Source organism: Pleurodeles waltl, chromosome 10 (genome assembly GCF_031143425.1).
Source record: "Pleurodeles waltl isolate 20211129_DDA chromosome 10, aPleWal1.hap1.20221129, whole genome shotgun sequence".
Classification (NCBI taxonomy): domain Eukaryota; kingdom Metazoa; phylum Chordata; class Amphibia; order Caudata; family Salamandridae; genus Pleurodeles; species Pleurodeles waltl.
In genome coordinates this window covers 794,959,975-794,969,718 of record NC_090449.1, presented here as the reverse complement: position 1 = coordinate 794,969,718, position 9,744 = coordinate 794,959,975, and the positions used below count along the sequence as shown (strand labels likewise).

General features: G+C 45.4%; 1 protein-coding gene across 6 annotated transcripts in view; it reads right to left on the bottom strand.

Moving 5' to 3' along the window:
- Positions 1 to 270: 270 nt before the first annotated feature.
- The window catches only part of TAX1BP1 (Tax1 binding protein 1), a 638,481-nt gene continuing 629,007 nt past the window's right edge, over positions 271 to 9,744 (bottom strand). For all 6 annotated transcript variants that reach the window (XM_069211447.1, XM_069211444.1, XM_069211446.1 and 3 more), the window contains one exon: positions 271 to 1,872. In XM_069211447.1, the coding sequence (XP_069067548.1) occupies positions 1,671 to 1,872 (202 nt within the window). In that variant the 3' untranslated portion in view covers positions 271 to 1,670. The remainder of the gene's footprint in view (positions 1,873 to 9,744) is intronic.

Sequence of the window (9,744 nt, the reverse complement as noted above, 5' to 3'; positions counted from 1 at the left end):
GGAATACAGTCTGATAAATTGCTAATTAAGGTCAGTTAAAGTTATTGCTAATGTTTATTAGGAGCAGCAACACCCACATATTAATATTCTCCTCAAAACTGTATGAAAGGTGAAAGATCATCCATCTTGTGTAAAACAATATGATATGGAAAATTTGTTCCACAAGAATCTATAATGTAAGGTTTGAGGAGGACAGATAATCACACATAAAATACTGAATTCACATAATATAGATGTTATGGTAGAAAAAAAAAAGGACATGCACACAACTAGAATCTTATTTGCCTTTAATTTAACAGGACGCACGGAATGAAAGGAAATTACTTTGAACCAGTGAACAACGTATAGCCACGTTTAACAGAATTAAATTGAGTTTTTAGACATAAATGAAAGTGTATGGTATTCGCATTGCTACTATTGGACACATGAACTGCAAGAATGTCTGAAACGTTTAGGAAACAATGCCACAAACCAAAGCAATCAATCTATCTCATATACTTAATTTGGGTGATTTTTTATTCACTTCAACAGCTATTCACGCTAATTATAAGTATGCATATGATTGATCAGAATATCACTCTCTCATTTGGATTTCATTTGTCTAATCAAATTAAGTCTAATAACATGCTGTATCTTGGAAAACCTGACTTCCTCCACCTCCATTAATTTTGGAAATTAAAACTCCCCAGTACTACAAGGCCATCCATCTCCAGCCTTATCACTATGAGAAGTGGACAGAGGTGAGTAGTGACACCACCTATGCATTCTTTTCGTATTTCAATCATCTCCTCTATAATGATTACATATATGCATGTCAGAAAGCAGAAACCAACTTGTCACCACTTTGTAGAACCAAGCAACACATTAATAGTGACCATAGACAATTCCACCAACTAGGGTGCTAAAAAAATGGTGTAACTGAAACACATTTGGTAGGAGACTTTAGCTTTACTTCACACAAACTACTAATGATCCAAATGGCTTTCTTTTATTTTACGATGACATAATTTTAGACGTAAGGCATAATCCAACTTGCTTAAAATGTGAGAAGTTCTGATATTTTTATGGGAGATAGTCTGACAAAAAACATGCCTTATATTCTTCAAATGGATCAAAGCAATACTTTCCAAGAATTTAAATAATTTTGTCTGACTACTCTGAACTAAAATCATTTTATGCAGGATAATATTTCAAAAACAGATTGCAAAAATGTCTATTGCTCCACGTCTTACTCATATTATGCGGATAGCAAGAGAATTAAAAAAAAAAAAAAAAAAAACACTTGTGGAATTGTAAAGCACTACGAACCCTATTTCTATTATATTCATTTTACTGTTTATATATCAAAAAATAATCCTTCTCTCTTAGTCTTACAATGAGCACTCTGAATAAAGTAACTACAAATACATGCACTGGAAATCCACTTTCCATTTTCTGGATAATAATCTATTAACATGCCTTTGTTTGATTACACCAGATTATAAAACCTAATTGCATCTTCAACATATATACCAAAAGAAGCATGTTAACTGAAATTTCCTGAAAGACTTTATTTAAATTGCATTTATTAGATTTGTTACGATACATTTGTCCTTCAAAGGGGGCAGGGAGTTGAGGGTACAGTAGGGAGAGTGTTGCCCTGGGAGCTGAGTCTCATTAAAATGACTTTTCTAATCAAAGTTTAACACATTGCTGTCAAAGTGTGTTTGAACATGTCTTTCAAAAGCTTCTTGATTGGTGTCAGGCGGGAATTGTTCACTGCACATGGGGCACACCTTCCAGTGGCTATCAACATGTTCTTCAAACTTGCTCTGATCATAGTTGGGTGGAAACATCACATCACAAAGAGGACATTTCTTGTGCACATCAAAACTAGAACGCAAAGAGAATAAAGAATAAAGAGTGTGTGAAGGGAAAGAAAAAAACAATAAGCATGACAAACTAATGAACAATAACAAATCAGTCTTATAAGTGCAATACGCAGATTTGCTATGTTCTAGGTGATCTTGCAGCTTTTCATCTTTATCAAACCTTTTATTGAGGAGCTCAGGAGACAGAGACGGCAAAGGAAAAAACAACTGAGTGCTGTGTCAAGAAAAACGTTTTCTGCCACCAGCAGAGAAGGGCTTTATGTTAGCACCATATAATTACATTTTCATGGCTGTCAGTCGTAATCCAACAAATAACATTTTTACACAATAATTTAAAATACTGCCGATGGCTTTATGAGCTGAGAAATAAAAATACAGCAGACACAAATCCGTTTTTGTGATGCAGCCCCATGAGAATGGTCTGAGAATGCAAACATAACAGTTGCAGTGATGGACAAGTTACTTACCTTGGGTAACGCCTTATCTGTTAGAGACAATATCTAGATGCAGATTCCTTACCTTAGAATTTCCCCAGACGTGAGTCTGGATCCAGAGATTCTTCTCGAGCAGTACCTCTGCACGCCGTTAGGTGGCGTCGATTGGCTCTGCGTCCTTCATGCGTGCCAGAAATGACATTGTGGTTCATTTAAAAGTGCCACCTGGGCATGCCGACGTCAGTGTCTTTCCATGATGTTCCACTCCAGAAACGTGGAGCTATGGAGAAAATTCACCACTTATATGTCAAAACTAGAGCCTTGAAAAGAAGCCCCTGCCCCTAGAAATCCATTTGCAAAGTGGGGGGTGGGGTGGGTTGGTAAGGAATCTGCAGCTAGATATAGTGTCGACCAGATAAGGCATTAACGAAGGTAAGTAACTTGTCCATCTGATAGTGACATCTATCGGCAGATTCCTTACCTTTGAATAGATACCCAAACAATTAGATTCCCAAAGGTGGGTCTACAAACAAATTTCAAACAAGAAAGTCCTGCAGGACCGAACGGGCAAAGTGCCCGTCCCTACAGACCTGACTGTCCAGGCAATAGTGTTTGGTAAACGTGTGCAGTGATGCCCACTTTGCTGCCTGACAGATGTCAAGGATTGGAACTCCACGTACTAATGTAGTGGTTGCAGCTTTAGCTCTGGTAGAATGAGCATGCAAGCCCTCAGGAGATTGCTTCTTACCAAGTGCACAGCACATTTCAATGCAGAGTACAACCCATCTTGAGATGGTTCTCTTGTCCACTGCCCGACCTTTCTTCTCACCCACATAACCAACAAAGAGTTGATCACTCACTCAGAACTCTTTGGTACTATCAAGGTAGAATGCCAACGCTCTTTTTAGGTTATGGCAGTGGAGTCTCTCCTCTTCCGTAGAAGAATGCAGGGGGTGCGTAAAAAGTAGACAAGGTGATGGATTGGCTTACATGGAAGGGCGTAACCACTTTCGGCAGAAAAGAGGCCCTAGTGTAAAGCACCACTTTGTCAGGATGGATGGAAAGGTGGGGCAGCTTAGATGACAATGCCTGCAGCTCACTCACCCTTAGGGCAGATGTAATGGCCACAAGGAAGCTTGTTTTGAAAGTGAGAAACAAGACAGGAAAACTGTCGAGAGGCTTGAAAGCAGTGCAAATCATTCAAATACCATTGGGGCATAATGAATGGAGATGGAAAAACACGAGTAAGGCCTTTAAGGAACATATTTACATCGAATTGGAAACCTAAAAAAGCTAGGTTGATCAGGCAACCTCAAAAAAGCAGAAATGGCAAACAGATAACCTTTGACAGAGCCCATAGCAGAGCTCTGCTGGGCCAGAGAAAGGATAAACAATAAAACCTAAGAAAGAGGGGCAGAAAGGGGGTCAAAAGACTTGTCTATGCACCATGCCACAAACTTCTTCCACCGAAAGGCATATACCGTTTTGGTGGAGGGACGCCAGGTTGCCAAGATTACATTACAGACTTTAGACGGAAGGTCAAAAGCTGTCAACTGCGGTCACTAAATCTCCACACAAGAAGGCGGAGACTGGACAGGTTCGGTGCTGCTGCGACAAAAGATCTCCCCTAAGGGGCAGTCTGATCGGAGGATCGTAGGCCATGCCTGCTGCTGCGACAAAAGATCCCCCCCAAAGCAGCAGTCTGATTGGAGGATCGTAGGCCATGCTCAGAAGCTCGGGATACCAGATTCTTCGTGCCCACTCAAGAGCCACAAGGATTACTAGGGCCCAGTCATTCTTGATCTTCTTGGTCACTCTGGGCAGAAGTGGTATAGGCAAAAAGGCGTACAGGCAGCCTAAGTTTCACTAGAGACAAAAAGCATCTCTGAGCGATTGCCGCCTTGGAACAGAGTCATTCTCACCGAAATCCAGAATAGAGGCTCAAACATCTGTAAGATGTCCATAAGATAAGCTTGGACATCCCCCGAAAAGCCAAATTGCCTCAACCAGGTGATTAGTTCACGTAGGATCATTAACTTTGCTGCATCTCTTCCATCAGCAACTGCCTGAGAGAGTACAGCCCGGCCTCCTGCAGGACCTGTGGCAGCACTTGTGCAAGCATATCCCACAGTGTGTGGGAATAACAGCCCAAAAGGCATGCAGTGTTCCAGGACCTCAATGTCCGTCTGGCAGAAAAAAACATTTTCTACCCAAGCAGGGGAAATGAGCTGAGATGCTTCTCACCTCGCCTCCTTTCTAAAGGGATGTGGTTTCTTATACCCCTTGTGTACATAGGAAGAAACCTCAGGTGCACATCCTGCCTTAGAACATATACTGAACATATACTGACGAGATATGCATGCTTCTGCAGAGATCACACCTAAAGGTGCAAAAAACTCATGGCTTAGCCCAATTAGCATTTATCAAGATATAGCCATATGATGTGATATCACATAAACATATTTTTACTTGCTTGAATTATGAGAACAGAAATCCACATGGGGGATTTTTCCTTATCTTAATTTTGAAACTTATAGAAATCTTGAACCTGTTAAGCTGGTGGTTTGCATCTGCCCACTACGAGCTTGATGTACACCTAGCTGGAGGCATATTCACTTAAAACCACACATCGGGCCCATGCTAAGGGTCAGCTAGCTAGAACCAATTAAGTGTCAGCACACCATGACCACGAGATGCCAGCCACACTTATATGCTCTTCACTGCATGGTAACAGCACCGCAAGGAGGTGAAATTATGTGCTTTTGTTTCTGACAATTGCTATCTGTGTTTGAGTCACAGGTGGAACTGGGACCTTTCTGTGGGTGGTCTTTGTGGGTTTTTTTCAGCATAAGTACAGCAGCTTCTGTGCAAAACTTTGGACATCAGGTTGCATTTCCATGGAGATGACTGATCTCCCCAGCAGTATTTTATTAAACCTACATTACTTTGTCAAATGTGCCTTTGTTTTTATTCAACAGAATTTCCTCCAACATTGGGCAGGGGTGTCTCTGGCTCCCGGAAACTCAGGAAGGTGCAGAGTTGGCCCAGATGCGGGCCCTACAGAGGAAGGCCTAGAACTGACAACGCTCCTGCTACCTCATCTTGTCGACCGACGGACGAGGTGAAGTCGAAGAATGCTTCACTTTCTTGGACTTCTTATGCCTCGACTTACCCAATCGTCCCGAGAACTTGGAGTGGGATGACGAAGAGAGGGGCTCTGTGACTGATTCCGAGGCCTTCCTCTTGACTGGGACCAGGACTTATGCGAAGCCGATCGCTGGGCCACTATCAGCTTTAGGGACTGCCAGGGCCGGCTTTAGGACTGGTGGTGCCCTGTGCAACAGTTTATTGTGACCCCCACCCCACCCAATGACCTCCTCGGTTTCACTCACTACCATCAGGTAAATGTGCCCTCATCTCTCCATCGCTACCCTTTCACATACGTTCATGTGTTTTAAAGCACTTGTGGCTTTACTAATCCACTCAGCTAGCCACATAAAATATAGGGGCATATTTAAGAGCCCCTAGCGCCATTCTAACGCCACATTAATGTCATTTTTTTATGCTAATGTGGCGTTAGAAGGCCAAAAATGCTGTGCCATACATACAAAGAAGTGCAATGCATGCATTGCGCCACTTTGTAATCCTTTGTGCTACATTATGCCTACGCCAGGCATAATGTATGAAAAGGGGGCATCCCCCCATTGGGGGGAGAGGGGGTCAAAAAAACGATGCAAAGTAATCAGTTAGATTTCTTTGCATCATTTTTTTCTGGCACTTTTAACGCCTGCTCAGAGCAGGCATTAAAAGGAGGCTTCCATTGGTTACTAAAGGCCTCTAGGTGCTTTGCAAGATTAGCGTCAAAATTGACACTAATCCTGCAAAGCGCCGGACTAGCATTAAACATTCTGACACTAATCCCCTAACTACCTCCATCTTGCGCCATATTTTAAATACAGCGCACACATGGTGGCGTTAGGGGAGCGCTAAGGGGTGCAAGAAAAGTGGAGCAGCACTGTGTGCAGCGCCACTTTTTTCAATATATTTTGCATATTTAAGAGCCCATAGTGCCATTCTAATGCCACATTAGTGTAATTGTTTTTAAGCTAATGTGGGGTAGAAGGCCAAAAATGCAGCGCCATAATTACAAAGTGGCGCAATGCATGCATTGCGCCACTTTGTACCCTTTTGCGCTACATTATGCCTGCACCAGGCATAATGTATGCAAAGGGGGCATCCCCCCGTTAGGGAGGGTAAAAAAAAAATGGCGCAAAGAAATCTGACAGATTTCTTTGCGTCATTTTATTCCAGCACTTTTAATGCCTGCCCAGAGCAGTCATTAAAAGGAGGCTTCCAATGGCCCTCTGGGTGTTTTGCAGGATTAGTGTCAACATTTTTTATGCTAATCCTGAAAAGCGCCAGACTAGCATAAAAAATTCTGGCACTAGCCCCCAAACTACTGCCATGGTGACCCGTATTTTAAATATGATGCACACATGGTGGCGTTGGGGGGGTGCTAAAGGGCGCAAGAAAAGTGGCGCAGCACTGTGTGCAGCACCACTTTTTTCAAATATGCCCCATAGGTGCCGTTGCCCAAAGCGCTCCTCTTAAACATGCGGCTGCTGCAATTAAATGTGTGAACACGGAATACAGAGGCAGCGTAATCCTGAAACCATCTTGGGCCTCTTCAATCCATTTACAGGCACTCCCTGCCCCTTCAGCTCACTCTTGCAGATTTCTGCCTTTTATCATTGTGACGCTTTTTCGATTTTCTCTTACTCCCTCTGAAAGGGAATGCCTCCTTGGCATGGTTACCCCCTGACTTTTTGCCTTTGCAGATGCCAAGTTATGACTTGAAAGTGTGCTGGGACCCTGCTAACCAGGCCCCAGCACCAGTGTTCTTTCCCTAAACTGTACCTTTGTCTCCACAATTGGCATAACCCTGGCACCCAGGTAAGTCCCTTGTAACTGGTACCCCTGTTACCAAGGGCCCTGATGCCAGGGAAGGTCTCCAAGGGCTGCAGCATGTCTTATGCCACCCTGGGGACCCCTCACTCAGCACATACACACTGCTTGCCAGCTTGTGTGTGCTGGTGGGGAGAAAATGACTAAGTCGACAGGACACTCCCCTCAGAGTGCCATGCCAACCTCACACTGCCTATGGCATAGATAAGTCACCCCTCTAGCAGGCCTTACAGCCCTAAGGCAGGGTGCACTATACCACAGGTGAGGGCATAGGTGCATGAGCACTATGCCCCTACAGTGTCTAAGCAAAACCTCAGACATTGTAAGTGCGGGGTAGCCATAAGAGTATGTGGTCTGGGAGTCTGTCAAACACGAACTCCACAGCACCATAATGGCTACACTGAAAACTGTGAAGTTTGGTATCAAACTTCTCAGCACAATAAATGCACACTGATGCCAGTGTGCACTTTATTGTAAAAATACACCCAGAGGGCATCTTAGAGATGCCCCCATAAAACATACCCGACTTCCAGTGTGGGCTGACTAGTTTTTGCCAGACTGCCACACACCAGACATGTTGCTGGCCACATGGGGAGAGGGCCTTTGTCACTCTGTGGCCAGGAACAAAGCCTGTACTTGGTGGAGGTGCTTCTCACCTCCCCCTGCAGGAACTGTAACACCTGGCGGTGAACCTCAAAGGCTCACCTCTGTTACAGCGCCACAGGGCATCCCAGCTACTGGAGATGCCTGCCACTCCGGCCACTGCCCCCACTTTAGGCGGCAAGGCTGAAGGAGATAATGAGAAAAACAAGGAGGAGTCACCCCCCAATCAGGACAGCCCCTAAGGTGTCCTGAGCTGAGGTGACTCTTACTTTTAGAAATCCTCCATCTTGCAGAAGGATTAGGGATGTGACCCCCTCCCCACAGGGAGACGGCACAAAGAGGGTGTAGCCACCCTCAGGGCCAGTAGCCATTGGTTACTGCCCTCCCAGACCTAAACACCCCCCGAAATTGAGTATTTAGGGTCTCCCAGAACCCAGGAAGACAGATTCCTGCAACCTAAAGAAGAAGAAGAAGGACTGCTGACCTGAAGCCCTGCAGTGAAGACGGAGACAACAACTGATTTGGCCCTAGCCCCACCGGCCTGTCTCCCTACTTCGAAGAAAACTGCAACAGCGACGCATCCAACAGGGTCCAACGACCTCTGAAGCCTCAGAGGACTACCCTGCATCTAAAGGACCAAGAAGCTCCCGAGAACAGCGGCCCTGTTCAAGAAACTGCAACTTTTGGAAACCAAGAAGCAACTTTTAAAGAGCACACGTTTCCCGCCGGAAGCGTGAGACTTCCCACTCTGCACCCGATGCCCCCGGCTCGACCTGCGGAAAACTAACACTACAGGGAGGACTCCCTGGCGACTGCGAACCCGTGTGTAGCCCGAGTGGACCCCCCTGAGCCCCCACAGCGACACCTGCAGAGGAAATCCAGAGGCTCCCCCTGACCGCGACTGCCTGCTTCAAGGAACCCGACGCCTGGAAACCACACGGCACCCGCAGCCCCCAGGACCTGAAGGAACCGAACTCCAGTGCAGGAGCGACCCCAGGCGACCCGCTGCCTAGCCCAGGTGGTGGCTACCCCGAGGAGCCCCCCCTGTGCCTGCCTGCATCGTTGAAGAGAACCGAACTCCAGTGCAGGAGCGACCCCAGGCGACCCGCTGCCTAGCCCAGGTGGTGGCTACCCCGAGGAGCCCCCCCCTGTGCCTGCCTGCATCGTTGAAGAGACCCCCGGGTCTCCCCATTGATTCCTATTGAAAACCCGAGGCCCCTGTGCCGCTGAGGGTGTACTTTCTGTGCCTGCTTGTGTCCCCCCGGTGCCCTACAAAACCCCCGTGGTCTGCCCTCCAAAGTCGCGGGTACTTACCTGCTGGCAGACTGGAACCGGAGCACCCCTATTTCCATTGAAGCCTATGTGTTTTGGGCACCACTTTGAACTCTGCACCTGACCGGCCCTGAGCTGCTGGTGTGGTAACTTTGGGGTTGCCTTGAACCTCCAATGGTGGGCTACCTTGGACCCAACTTTGAACCCTGTAAGTGTTTTACTTACCTGTGAACTTAACATTTACTTACCTCCCCCAGGAACTGTTGATTTTTGCAGTGTCCACTTTTAAAATAGCTTATTGGCATTTTTGCCAAAACTGTACATGCTATTGTGATAATTCAAAGTTCCTAGAATACCTGAGTGAAATACCTTTCATCTAAAGTATTGTTTGTAAATCAAGAACCTCTGGTTCTTAAAATAAACTAAGAAAATATATTTTTCTATATAAAAACCTATTGGCCTGGAATTGTCTGAGTGTGTGTTCCTCATTTATTGCCTGTGTGTGTACAACAAATGCTTAACACTACCCTCTGATAAGCCTACTGCTCGACCACACTACCACAAAATAGAGCATTAGAAATATCTCTTTTTGCCATCAT